The following is a 14,223-nucleotide window of genomic DNA, read 5'->3' on the forward strand; positions in this document are numbered from 1 at the left end:
TCTTTAAGCATTTGTTCTAATTTAATCCTTAGGTTACTTAATTTCAAAAGATTAATTTTTAAATTATGTAAGATAAAATTAAAAAAGAGAGGACCATGATATTAAATAGAAAGAAAAACATGTGACCAATAATCTTAAAGATAATATAAAAAATGCTCTTTGGCCCATCTATTTTCCTTTCTTCTCCGATTTTAACCTTGTCACTTTTGAAATTTTAGTTTTGATCTGAAAATTCTGTTTTTTTTCCCTTTTCAATTCCCAAGTTTTATGAGACGAGAGAGAAACTCATTGGAAACAATAAGAAAGAGAGAAATTTGATGGTTGACCATATTCTGATAACAAGAAAGGTCAACCTTGGTGTTAACAAGTTCCATTCGACAAGATCAAAGTTAAGAAAGAATCTCCCCCGTTTGATTTTATATTTTTAGACCAATTTATAGGTGCTTTAAGTTGAGAGATTAATTTATTGATATGATAAGAATGTTTATTAGGTGTTTCTAAGTGAAACTATGTTGAAAATGATTTTTTAGTCCAAAAAACCCAAGCTTGGTTTTCCAATCATCTTTCCACTAGTATTATAAAAAAGATTTCGATGACGCAAATTCAACAACACCAAGAAAGGTTACCAACGATGACCAAAGTGGGTCACATACAACATGTGACTCACTCGCCTTTAGATGTAGAGTGTGACCTATTTCGATCACCCTAGTGACTTTTCTAATGTCTTTGAATTCATCCCATCGAGATCTTTCTAATTATATTGACAGTGTCGTAATTAGAGCTTTCACGCACCTCTAAGGCTCTTTCTTACTTTCTTTTTTTCCTTCTCTTCTCTCCTTATTGCATTTGCTCACATGCCTTTGAACGAAAAGTGTGACACACTTCAGTTACCATTAACGTCCTTCCTTGGTTTTGTTGGATTCTTGTCGTTGAGATCTTTTTTATGGTATTAATTGATTGTATTGTAATTAAAGTTTTGTTGTGCCTTTAGGAACTCTCTCTCTCTCTCTCTCTCCTCTTATTGTAATTGCTCATTCGCTTTTGGATAGAGAGTATGACCCACCTTGTTCATCGTTATTGATTTTTTTTAGTGTCGTTGGATTTGTGTCATTAAGATCTTTAGTATGATATTAATGGTGTTGTAATCAGAATTTCAATGTGCTTTCAAGATCTTTTTCTTTCTTTCTTTTCTCTATCATCTCTAATTAATTTGTGTAACTCATTTTCTTTTTGAAATGTCGTGTTTTCCCCTAGCGACTACTTTAAATATCATACATATACCAAACAGTGCTACTTTACATTTTTTTTGGTCTTATTTTGCCAATATTTTTCTCAAATGCCTTTCTCGTTAATGAGTGAATTAGACAACAGCTCATATATAGATGATACTCTCTTTCTCATAAAATTGTTATCCTCAATATTTTAACATGTCAAATGACCTTCTTTATTAAACCTCAATATTATATTAAAATGATGTTTTTTTTTATTTTCTTCCTTTAAAAAATTATAACTCGGATTAATTCTCGGACAAGTAAACCAACCCACAACCCAGGTCTTTGACGGTCATCTCTCAAGTTAGTTCCTGTAACTTTGAATTCAATGTAAGGTGGTTGATATTTTCCCCGGGGCTATCTCATTTTATCTGCAATCATGGAACTATGAAAAATATAAAACAATCAAGTCCGAGATAAAGATTGAAAAAAAAAACACAGAATTAGTTGTTCAAAGTTGATTTAAAGAGATTTTTATCTTGCTGACGGAAAGTTAGGCGCCGTTAGGTCCAAGAATACAAGTTGCCATTAATAGAAGACCACATCAAAGATTTGGCCAAGCAGTAATCCATTTTTAGCATATGTCGGCACTGTGATTTGTCTAATGCAATTATGTCCAGAAGTTAACATCTTACAATCCAACCGTCATCTAACACGTCTCTAGTTGATCTCCACTTGAAGAATTATCCAATGGCAGTGCACCAAGTCACAATGGCATTCCTTGGTGGCACAAGAACAGCCGTCCTTGAATTGTAACATAGACGTCGGCTTCCTGGATCTTACCTCCTCTGTGGTAGGGAGAGTTCGGACTCGGTGTGTATTTGGTAATTAAGTAGTTTTTTTAAAAGATAATTTCAAAAAAATATTTTTAATTATAGTTTTTTTAAAATATATTTAAAAATTAGGTTAAGATTATTATAATTAAGATGAATTTGCAAAATGAATGTAAAGTATATGTCTATAAATAAAAAATGTGTTATTTTAATAAAGGTCTGAAATATATATATATATATATATATATATATATATATATATATATATTCTTTTTGTATAGTTAGATAAAGAAAACATAAACTACCTCGGTGCCAAACTCTCCCGCATTACAAAGCAAAATAAAAGCCCACGAGGTGGGCAGGCAAGGCTTGAAAAAAAAATATCGAATAACTTCGCCCTTTTTTTCTTACAAAATGAATCTTATTAATTGTGGCTCCCACAACCCACTGAAAATGCAAGGAAACCCCCCGCCCCCCACACGCCCATCTATAAAATATTCATGACCAGTCCACACACTTCCTCACTAATCTCAACACCCGCCATCTCCTCTCTCTCTTTATCTTCTCCACCCACAATTTCTAGAAAATTTAGCCACACAAATTCAGACAAATTTCAGAGCAAATTCAAGTTTTTAGCATCCAAATTTCGTGCAAAACAATTAAGGATATGGGCACCGCCGACTATGTTTATCCGTCCACTAATGTAGAGCGTGCACCTCGAGTAGCGATTCCACCACCGCAATCATCCGTGAAGTCGCTGAAATATAATCTTAAAGAGACTTTCTTTCCTGATGATCCTCTCAGACAATTCAAGAACCAGACCACCTCACGAAGATTCGTACTAGGCCTAAAATACTTCTTTCCAATTTTTGATTGGGCCCCTAGTTACACTTTGGATTTCTTGAAAAGTGATTTTATTTCCGGGATCACTATTGCTAGTCTTGCTATTCCTCAGGGGATAAGTTATGCAAAACTAGCCAACTTGCCACCAATTCTTGGTCTATGTAAGTGCTAGCCAGTATAAAAATCACCAATATATATTGCTAGAGCAGATTTTAGCTGAACTGAATAATTTAAGAGCATTTTCTCATTGGATTTGTTTAAATGCATGCAGATTCAAGCTTTATTCCACCTCTGGTTTATGCAATGATGGGAAGTTCGAGAGATTTGGCAGTGGGGACCGTCGCTGTTGCATCTCTCCTCACAGCATCTATGTTAGGAAATGTAGTTAATGCTAATGAGAACCCCAAACTTTATCTCCACCTTGCATTCACGGCAACATTCGTTGCCGGAGTTTTTCAAGCTTCCCTTGGCTTATTAAGGTAAGTAGACAGAGTAATTAATTCATTCCTCTCCTCTTTAATTTACTAGTATATATTTAATAATATAGTAATTTTCGGCACATATACATATGCATATACGTACGTACACACACACACACATATATTATACTACTATTTTGGTAAGATCAACAAACAAATACAAGTCTTTTATTTAGTCCTATCTTCTCACTCTCTCTGTGCAAGCGTTCTTGTCTTTCGCTGCTCTATGTTATATAAATACAGGAGCTTTTGTTATTTATTTTATTTCTATATGAATAAGAAGACCCATAGACGGTGATAGACCTATTATTTTCAGATTTGGTAAACAGTCAACAAGGACAAAGACACCTTAAGTAACAAGAAGAGCATGTTGACGTTTTCTTTTATAAATTTTAATAGTTACCGTGTTTACTGTACTGCAGGTTAGGGTTTATCGTGGATTTTCTGTCACATGCAACGATAATAGGCTTCATGGCTGGAGCAGCAACTGTAGTTATCATGCAACAGCTGAAAGGGATTCTGGGACTTAATCATTTCACCCATTCAACCGATCTTGTCTCTGTCATGCGCTCCGTCTTCACCCAAACTCACCAGGTTCTTCGCTTCTTTCCATGAGTGCTAACATTATCCACTGTTCATCACCTTTTATACACTTACTAAAATAAACTGTTCAGCTAACGCTGATTCTTGATTATTAATGCAGTGGAGATGGGAAAGTGCCGTTCTGGGCTTTGGCTTCTTATTCTTCCTTCTCACCACCAGATACTTTGTAAGTATAAATACTGCTATATAGCCTAATTGTATTTTCTCGTATAGTTTCAGTCTTTCACGTAATCGCAGACTGCTATATATTCTGATTTCCATGTCGCAGACTTACCCCACACGTAGCGGCCAAAATTAAATAAAACAAATGAATTTATTAGTGTATAAAGAGAGAAGGGCCGCCATATATATATATATAGCATTAAATTGTGAATTGCTTTACTAAGCAGCCTGTTGTTCACTTTATGACTCATTTTTTTCATCCTCTATATATACCAATATAAATATTTAATTTAATTTGGGATCAAAATTCTCTCTTTACCTGCTCCACCCTAACAAAATATATCATTTCTTGTAGATAATCGTAAAAGATGGTGTTATATGGTATGATTATATATATACCTCTCCATGCCTTCATTTTCAACTTGTTAGTTACTTTAGAACAAAAGACGAAGACTTTTAAACACATCTCCTTGACTCGAATTCTGGAGAAATTAATTTCTTTGCTCATTTTTCAATATTCTTACACTAATATATGCACGCTAATGTTGTCATGCTGCATCTGATAACATGCTCATCTGATTAGTTTAATAATGGCGTAAGATAATAATGTTTTGATGATTGACTATTTGTATAGAGCAAGAGAAAACCAAAATACTTTTGGGTATCAGCAATGGCACCATTGACGTCAGTCATTCTAGGAAGCCTTCTCGTGTATCTCACTCATGCTGAGAAACATGGAGTGCAAGTGGTGAGCATTTCCCATAAATTATTGATAGTGCCTTTCCTTCTTGTTTGTATTTGTTCACTTTCTACGTAACTCAAGTCCCTGTCTGTCTATGCTACTCTCCACGAAAGCAACCGTGACCTGCAAGTTGCAGACAGAAAGATTCAGCGGGCTAAGTATGTTTCAATATGAAGCCTAGGTCTAACCTGCATGTGGTTCGGCCTATTGGGTACTTGATTATTGTCTTCTGGGCCCAATCCAAATAATTGTTCTCTTCCAAGTCATGTCTCCAATCCATTTTAACATTAATTTAATTTAATATCTCTAAAATGCATTTCAATTTATCATGAACAGGTGGATAATACAAAGCAACCATTTTTATAAATATAAAGCAGTGTTATAGTACTACATCTCGTCTTCCACCATCTCGTCCCAACAGTTCAGCCTCCTACGTTTTGCCTAGAGGCTTGGTATTCATTATTATTTGAAATTATAATACTGATTTAAAATATTTTTTATTTAAAAATATATTAAAATGATATTTTTTTATTTTAAAAATTATATTTAAAATTAACATATTAAAATAATATAAAAACATAAAAAAAATAAAAAAAATTTTAAAAAAATTTAAATTTTAAAATAACACGGTTAAAACTGTGTTCCCAAGCAACCTCCCTTCAACTGTGATCGCTAGTCCAGAGTGGTCATTGTGGGTCAATATTTTGAAGTACTTTCTTCAACCTTCTGTTTTTGTTTTCATGTCATGTGTTCTTATTTGCTGCATGCTGGTGTAATTTTTTCAGATAGGAAACTTGAAGAAGGGGCTAAATCCACTGTCCTTTACGGATCTCGTGTTTGTATCTCCTTATCTTACGACAGCTATTAAAACTGGCATCATCACTGGTGTCATAGCTCTTGCTGTAAGCACCCTTCTCCTCTGTTATTTTGCTGTTCTTTTTCTTGGATTAATAAGAAAGATAGAAGTTGAACTAAGACCTGCCCCTCTTGCCTTGTAAGAGTAAAATAAGATAAATTCTACCACCTAATTAATATACACATGCACATCAATGCCATGTGCTTAAGCGATTGCCTGTTTTTATTTGGTTACAGGAAGGAATAGCAGTAGGAAGGAGTTTTGCTATGTTCAAGAATTACCATATAGATGGTAACAAAGAGATGATTGCTTTTGGGACCATGAACATTGTAGGCTCTTGCACCTCTTGCTATCTGACCACAGGTATATACTGACTTACCAGCTCTCATTTCCTAATTGTACTAAATTGAGAAGGTAATTCAAACTTAAAATACTAAACTAAAAGTACTCTTGGTTATACAATGAAATTTTCCAGGGCCATTTTCGCGATCGGCCGTGAACTACAATGCAGGATGCAAGACAGCAGTATCAAATATTGTCATGGCATTGGCAGTCATGGTCACATTGTTATTGCTAACGCCACTGTTCCATTACACTCCACTTGTGGTTCTGTCCTCTATTATTATCTCTGCTATGCTCGGTCTCTTAGATTATGAAGCAGCAATCCATCTTTGGACTGTCGACAAGTTCGACTTCATCGTGTGTATCAGCGCTTATGCTGGCGTGGTTTTCGCCAGCGTCGAGATTGGCTTAGTCATTGCGGTATGGACATCTAATTATGGCCTAAAACCTGCAATCGTAAATGTCTGATTCCATCCTTTGATACCAATTCGTTTGTGCAAATGTAGGTGGCAATTTCCTTGCTTAGACTACTTCTGTTCGTCGCAAGACCAAAAACCTTTATTCTTGGAAACATTCCAAATTCAATGATCTACAGAAATGTTGAACAATATCTAAACACAAGCAGCGTTCCTGGTGTTCTCATTCTCGAGATTGATGCTCCCATCTACTTTGCAAATTCAGGCTACTTAAGAGAAAGGTGTGGTCAAAAGCTTCTAATCTAATAAAAAACTTATCAAACACAATTTTTCTGCATATCTGCACACCTAGTATTCTTAAAATTAACCAATTAAATTTGAAGCTCACAAGTGCTGCTATATATTTTTATATCTATCAGGATTGCGAGGTGGGTTGATGACGAGGAAGACAAGTTAAAATCTTCAGGAGAAACGAGCCTACAGTATGTTATACTAAACATGGGAGGTAAGGGATGATCCTGCAATATTTTCCTTCCTCAAAAAATGATTATACATAGAAAATCCCTTTACCTTTATTTCTTAATCTGACAGCGGTTGGTAACATTGACACAAGTGGGATAAGCATGCTTGAGGAAGTTAAGAAAGTAATGGACAGAAGGGGGCTTAAGGTACATTTTGATCGAAGTTCTATTATCTTGTGCGAAATATTTGAATCATCGTACACCACTAATTTATATGTTCTAATGTTCTTTGCTTCCATGTTTATAGCTTGTCTTGGCCAATCCTGGAGCTGAAGTAATGAAGAAACTCAACAAGTCCAAGTTCATTGAGAAAATAGGGCAGGAATGGATCCATTTGACAGTAGGGGAAGCTGTCGAAGCTTGCGATTTCATGCTTCACACATGCAGTCCAAACCCTTTGAAAGAGGACTCTGAGGCATATAACAAAGTCTAAGCTGTCGATCAGCAAGAGCATTAATTTTTCAAAGTAGGTCAACTCTATAAATATGTATGTATCAGTTGTGCGTGCATGTAGGAACTGTTATGCATCGCATAAAGCTGCATCAAATCAACTGCTGGAAGTGAAATAGAAGCTGACTTGAATCATTAGTTGAAGTTGGAGGTACTTTTTTCTCTTCTGACAAGGTACAGGTTTTACAATGTGAATCTTTTATACAAGAGATTTGGAATGGAAAACCTTTTTAGAGTAATTCTGGTGAGCGACCGCAGGCATAAGATTGGACTCTGCATCCAACCTTTGCCATCAATGGAGAAATAAGAAAATGGAATGAAAATTCAGTCCAAGCAAGCTTATAGTTCCCACAGCAATGTCAATCCTCTTTTCACAGTCAAGCACATCGGAAGACAATTTCTCTGCCAAGGACCCATGCTCCATGTAATTGCAAACCAACAGCCTGTGCTTTCCCCCAGCACAATATCCCCACATCTCTATTAAGTTCATGTGATTGAGCTTCCCGGTTGTGCTAAACTTCGGCTCGGAATTCTGCTTCTCCTTGAATAGCAAAATAAATAGTCGTAAAATTAAATATCCATCCAATTTTATGATTTTTTTAAGAATATAATAACCTTGTAGAAAATAAAATAAAACAAACTATAAAATTAAATTCTCAACATCCTTATATCAAAGAATAAAATTAAAAAAAAAATAAATTTAAAAAGAAAAAAAGGTTCAAACCGCCAAACCTGCAAATAGATCCATGAACTTTTCAAAATTTAATAATATGTTTTTTTTAATAATTTTTTAAACTATATTAAAAAAAAAAGTCACAAAATTGAGTTCAATTAAAAAAAAAAAAGGTACCCTCCAAATCCATGAATTCGGATAACCTGGGTTACCTCGTCAAACTCGCAAACTAAATCAACTTTACAAAGTTTAATAACTTAGTTTTTTTTCTTCAAAATCATTTTTTATTTAAATATTATAATAAAAATCAACCATACCATGATACTGAGATATTTTTCTGATATTAATCCGATATTAGAATATTGTTTTTAATATCGCTATAACTATATAAAATATAAATCAAAATAAATTATCAATTTCAAATCTCGATAAACACACAATATAAGGACTAAATTAAAAATAAAAATTCAATAACCAAAGAAAAAAAAGAAGATAATGATAAAAATATAAAAAAATAACAAAATAATATGAATTAATATTATAATCCTAAATGCTTATAAAAAAAGAGAAACAATGTTTGTTTAATTAACTATATCGTGATCCTGAGATATTTTTATGATATTAATTTGATGTCAAGAAATTTTTTTAACAATACTATAATCAGGTAAAAGACTAGTTAAAATAAATTATTAACTTTAAATCCAAATAAAATATAATATAAGAAAATTTTTTGAAAGAAATCAATAACTATAGAAAAAAGATGAAAATATCTAAAGAAAAATTATAAAATACTATAAATTATTATTGCAATTCACAATAATATTCATAAAAGTGCAATCCACGATAACATTCATGAAAGTAAGAGAAACCATGTTTTCCGCACACTTTTTTTTTTTTTGTTGTTGTTGTTGTTGTAATTATAATATAATATAATAAACCGCTCATCTCACTATAACATATCTGTTTTTATAACAAAATAAAATGAAATGCATCGAATAATTTATCATCCAATGGGAAAACTAAAAAAAGTCCCAAATAGCTAACAAAAACGTTCAATAATTACTTTAAACTTATTTAATCTTTTTTTTAATAAAAAAACCTGTAAATTTAATAAAATTCTTCCCATCCCATCACTAATCACACAGTAGAATAAAGTATACAAAGAAAAACAACAACTTTGTATTTCTTAAACACAATATAGTTTCTCACGTAAGTTTTACATAAATAAAAAATCTTAATTTAGCTCTACTCTCCGTATGTAAACTTCTGATATAGCCCGAATATTTTTATATAGTAATATAAAATTATTTTTTAAAATTTAATATAATAATTTAAGTTTTAAATTGAGATGATTTTTTTAAAATTATATTAGAATCTTGATAATCAAATGATCACGAGTTCGAATCTTATCATCCTCATTCTAATTAATAAAATTAAACATAAGGTAATACAGATCTATACAAGTTTCAAGTTCATAAGGCTTTCACTTAGTGAATGTGTTAAAAAATAATATAAAACTATTATTAAAATCTCACATAATAATTAACCTTTTAGATTAAGAAGGTTCTTTGATAAACATTACATAGACCAAGTTTTTTTTTAAAAAAAACTAGATGAGAACGCAAATACCTAAAAAGTTTTCACTTGAATGTATATGTTAGAAAATAATATAAATTTATTTTTAAAATCTTATTTAATAATTTAAAATTTAAAATTAATATAATTTTTTAATAAACCTAACATGTGCCGGGTTTTAAAAAATTTGGATGAAAGGTAACCTAACATGTGACTCGATCAAAACTTAACTTATATAAAAAAAATTAAGTTAACATAACTGTTTTTAAAATTAAAATAATATTATTTTAATTAATTTTTATAACTTATCTAATCATTTATCCATATATAAATTGGATAGAGCTTAATAACTTTTTATGCTATTATTATTACTACTGCTACTACTACTGAATAGTATCAGATGTAAAATATATAGACCCACTGAGAACCTAATCAACCAAAAAAAAAAAAATTGGCATTTATTCGAGATTCCTCTTGGACTCTTCTTTTAGGTTTTCCTCAAACTTGTGATATGAAAGAGCTATAAGATCTGATCGTGCTAAACGGCACCGTATGAAGTCTCGATATTAAGGAGATAGCACTGGTCGCTTTAGTGTCACAGAGCCATCTTCCGACGGACACGGCGGGAGGGGTCAGTCACTCTTTCCGCTTATCTTCCACTTAACATTACCTTCCCATTTCTCGTAGAAACGGACACTATCCCAGAAAATCAACCGGGACAAGAAGAGCTTATAGGGCATCAGCTGTAGTAAGATTTTATCTAGTGCTACCTCAGATGGCTCCGCCTATCAAATCGAAGAAAAGCAAAAGAGTTTCAAAGAAGAAATTGAAAAAGAAGAAACTCAAGAACAAAAACATTACCTCTGCTCCCATCGATCCCTCTGCCATTGATTCCGATTGGTGGGATACTTTCTGGCTCAAAAACTCTTCTTCCCCAGGTTCTCTTGATCCTTGGTTTTTTTTTGTTTCTGTTTTTTTTTGTTTTGGTTTTCTCTTTAGTATTCGTTCAGTCTGGAAATGCTCATGTAACCAATGGAATTTGTTTGCTTTCCACTCCTGTTGCTGGTAATACTATTCTTCATTGCTGTTGTTAAGTATAATAAATTGAGATAATTTAATAAATTTGGGCCTAATTGGATCTTCGATTCTGATGAGAAATTTCTTTATAGGCAATCATCTGCTTATAATCTCCATACTGTATGTCCTTTGTGCTTGTGTGACTTTGGCTTCAAAGTGGAAAATTGAACTTCATAAAAAGTTTAGAGCTTTTCAATGCTGAGAATGTCGAATAGAGACCGTACGGAATTTACCAAAAATTTTAATAGAAATCTTGGGATTTTGATGTCCAATGTGCTAAAAATGAGAGATTGATTGACCTTGTAGGTATACCGTCTGACGAGGAAGAAGGTTTTAAGTATTTCTTCAGGATTTCAAAGAAGACTTTCGAATACATCTGTTCTCTTGTAAGAGAAGATCTTATATCGAGGCCACCGTCTGGACTCATCAACATCGAGGGAAGGCTTCTTAGTGTTGAGAAACAGGTTGCAATTGCTCTAAGAAGGTTGGCATCTGGTGAGTCTCAGGTCTCAGTTGGGGCTTCCTTCGGGGTTGGTCAGTCTACAGTCTCTCAAGTGACTTGGAGATTCATTGAAGCATTAGAAGAGCGGGCCAAGCACCATCTCAAGTGGCCTGATTCCGATAAAATGGAGGAAATTAAGTGTAAATTCGAAACTTTGTTTGGCTTGCCAAATTGTTGTGGAGCAATTGATGCAACACACATTATCATGACCCTTCCTGCAGTGGAAACCTCGGATGATTGGTGTGACCGAGAGAAAAATTACAGCATGTTCTTGCAGGGTGTTGTCGACCATGAAATGAGATTTTTAGATATTGTGACAGGTTGGCCTGGTGGCATGACAGTGCCAAGACTATTGAAGTGCTCAGGATTTTTCAAACTCTGTGAGAATGGAGAACGTTTAAATGGAAATTCAAGGAATTTATTTCAAGGAGCAGAAATCAGAGAATATATAGTTGGTGGGGTAGGCTATCCACTTCTTCCATGGCTCATAACTCCAGAAGTGAGCGAGGGAATCTCAGGTTCCATGTCCGCTTTCAACGCAAGGCATGAGGCTGCAAGGTTGCTTGCAGTGAGGTCGTTCATGCATTTGAAGGGAAGTTGGAGAATCCTCAGCAAGGTCATGTGGAGACCTGATAAGCGGAAACTGCCAAGTATTATCTTGGTATGTTGTTTACTCCACAATATTATAATCGATTGTGGAGATCAATTGCATCCTGATGTTGCTCTGTCAGGTCATCACGACTCTGGTTATGGAGAACAATGTTGTAAGCAAGTCGATCCCTCGGGAAAAATCACAAGAGAAAACCTTGCGAAACACTTGCAGCATAAAAAATAGAAATGTGTTTTGAAGAGATATCTTATGAACAGTGCTGTAAGCAAGCAATGAAGTGTCACGTGAGTTCACAGTTATTGATGAGACTAACAAAATTTATGAACTGTGGAATTCGTCTATAAAAAGGGTTTCCAACATGCTCTTGTTCTTTGCTCTCATTTGAAGTGTTACAGACCTATTTTGGTACGGATTTGGGCATATAATATTAGCCTTTTCCATATAAAGGATCATTTTAAGGAGTTTTAGTGATACCATTGAGAATGTTAGCAGATGTGCCAAGGATCCTTTTCTTGTAAAGTTCACATTGGGATGAATTTGTCTTGTGAACTCTGGAGCTCGAAGCAATCCTTGTGTAACAGGTGTAAGAACATGTATCAAGGACCACTAAATCCTAATCATGTCTTACTTGATAGAATTTACAGTTAAACTATCCCTTAGCCATCAGACCAATCCTAATCTTAATCCTATACTCCTTGCAGGTGATGGGTTTTGCAGGGCTAATAATATACATCCAGGGTATCCGTGTTAATTTTTCTTTTATGTACCTGATAAAATGAGCTGGTTTGTTCCAGTAGTCTGTGTGCAAGTATTTTGTAAGGAAGGCAGGCTACACTAGCTTCCTTAAGATAAGACCTTTCATATTATAGCTACTTGGGAGGGAGAAAGCACATAAAAAGAGAAGCTAAAGGGCGTGTAAAACATGTGAGTTGCAATTTATTGTGGATTATTACAGGCACCGTTTGGGAACGCGGCTGCGGCTGCGGCCGCGTTCCTAAAAAATTTAAAAATTTTTTGTTTTTTTTTTTTGCTAAAATTTAATATGATTTGTACGTTTTGAATCGTTTTGATGTGCTGATGTCAAAAATAATTTTTAAAAAATAAAAAAACATCGTTGGCATGCATTTTGACACGAAAAGTTATTTGAAAAGCACCCGCAACCACACTGCCAAACACGCTCTAAATTTCCTATTTTACTATTAAGTGAAAAAAACTTGAGCCTTGAAGCTGGAAGTCTGTTGGTATTTTTCATTGACCCATTAATTATTAAAATATTTTGTTAGGGGTGAATGCGTCTATTAAATTTTTTTATACAATAAAAATATTTTTTAGTCCAAAGTTAACAAAATTTATAAATGTTGATCAAGGGTTTTGGTTTTTATTTTTCACAAGTTTCTTAACGGTAAAATTATTTTTTTTAACCTTAAGATAAAAAAACATTATTGAATTGTTGGGCAATGAAATTTAGGGTTCTTTCGTGATCCATGTACAAAGAAAGTACAATTTTATCCTTAAAAAGGACAAAAAAAAACTATCTTTGAGGATATTTTGATAATTTTACATGGTTATTTTATGTAATTAACAACTCATGAGCGATATTTCGATATTTTTCACATTTTCTTTTCAATTTTTTCAGAAATCTTTTGGTGTGTGTTCCAAACACACTAATGAGTGGGTGGCATTATACCATTTAGATGGCTCATGTGACGCAACCTGATTGTCAAATTTGATCATCTGTTATCTCACTAGATGTGCAACTATTTTCTCTTTCATATAATGTGGTGTGTGTAGACGTGTGGTGGTTGAATTGTTGCCAATGATCATTTGTTTTTGTTTTTTTTTGTTTTTTACTCTTTCTTGACAGCTAAAATACATTATTGTCATCTCTGTTGTTTGATTTTAAATTTCAATTCTCATTCTTTTAATTTTTTATTTCGTTTTTATTCCTTTATAATAGTTTTTTTGCAATTTAGTCATTCAATTACAATTTATCATATGTTTTTTTTTTCGTTTTAGTTCTTATTCTTTTAATTTTTTATTTAATTCTTATTCCTTTTATAGTTTTAGTCCTCATTCTTTTAATTTCTTGTTTCATTCTTATTCCTTTTATAAATATTTTGTTTTAAATTTAGTCATTCAATTCTAATTTGTGTATATGATGTTTTTCGATTCGATCCTTCTATTTTTGATTTCTTATTTGTTTTCTTTGCCATTTTGTCAAAAAAAAATTGATTTTTAATTTTATCCTTCAAATCAAGTTTATGATTTTTGTTATTTCAACAACAACAATAATAGTAATTATTATTATTATTATTATTATTATTATTA

At 33.1% G+C, this 14,223-nt stretch overlaps 2 protein-coding genes across 2 annotated transcripts; both read left to right on the top strand.

The window, feature by feature from the left end:
• The first annotated feature begins 2,584 nt into the window (after positions 1-2,584).
• LOC133691893 (sulfate transporter 3.1-like) lies at positions 2,585-7,697 on the top strand. Its single transcript, XM_062112513.1, has 12 exons — positions 2,585-3,048; positions 3,159-3,366; positions 3,789-3,960; positions 4,070-4,135; positions 4,766-4,879; positions 5,659-5,775; positions 5,966-6,092; positions 6,205-6,491; positions 6,578-6,768; positions 6,907-6,992; positions 7,079-7,155; positions 7,256-7,697. The coding sequence occupies exons 1-12, from the start codon at positions 2,712-2,714 to the stop codon at positions 7,439-7,441; spliced, it is 1,968 nt and encodes a 655-aa protein (XP_061968497.1). The 5' UTR covers positions 2,585-2,711; the 3' UTR covers positions 7,442-7,697.
• Positions 7,698-10,152: 2,455 nt separating this feature from the next.
• On the top strand, positions 10,153-12,561 carry LOC133690487 (protein ANTAGONIST OF LIKE HETEROCHROMATIN PROTEIN 1). The gene is made up of 2 exons (XM_062110711.1): positions 10,153-10,644; positions 11,090-12,561. Exons 1-2 carry the CDS (start codon positions 10,482-10,484, stop codon positions 12,118-12,120), a joined length of 1,194 nt encoding a protein of 397 aa, XP_061966695.1. The 5' UTR covers positions 10,153-10,481; the 3' UTR covers positions 12,121-12,561.
• Positions 12,562-14,223: the final 1,662 nt, after the last annotated feature.

Source organism: Populus nigra, chromosome 4, assembly GCF_951802175.1.
Source record: "Populus nigra chromosome 4, ddPopNigr1.1, whole genome shotgun sequence".
Classification (NCBI taxonomy): Eukaryota; Viridiplantae; Streptophyta; class Magnoliopsida; order Malpighiales; family Salicaceae; genus Populus; species Populus nigra.

Bases quoted from the DNA above. Each gene is read 5' to 3' on its own strand.
- LOC133691893 (XM_062112513.1), top strand. From the start codon at position 2,712: ATGGGCACCGCCGACTATGTTTATCCGTCCACTAATGTAGAGCGTGCA. The intron at 5,776-5,965 runs GTAAGCACCCTT...ATTTGGTTACAG, and splicing joins CTGGTGTCATAGCTCTTGCT to GAAGGAATAGCAGTAGGAAG. The intron at 6,492-6,577 runs GTATGGACATCT...GTGCAAATGTAG, and splicing joins AGATTGGCTTAGTCATTGCG to GTGGCAATTTCCTTGCTTAG.
- LOC133690487 (XM_062110711.1), top strand. From the start codon at position 10,482: ATGGCTCCGCCTATCAAATCGAAGAAAAGCAAAAGAGTTTCAAAGAAG. The intron at 10,645-11,089 runs GTTCTCTTGATC...TTGACCTTGTAG, and splicing joins CAAAAACTCTTCTTCCCCAG to GTATACCGTCTGACGAGGAA.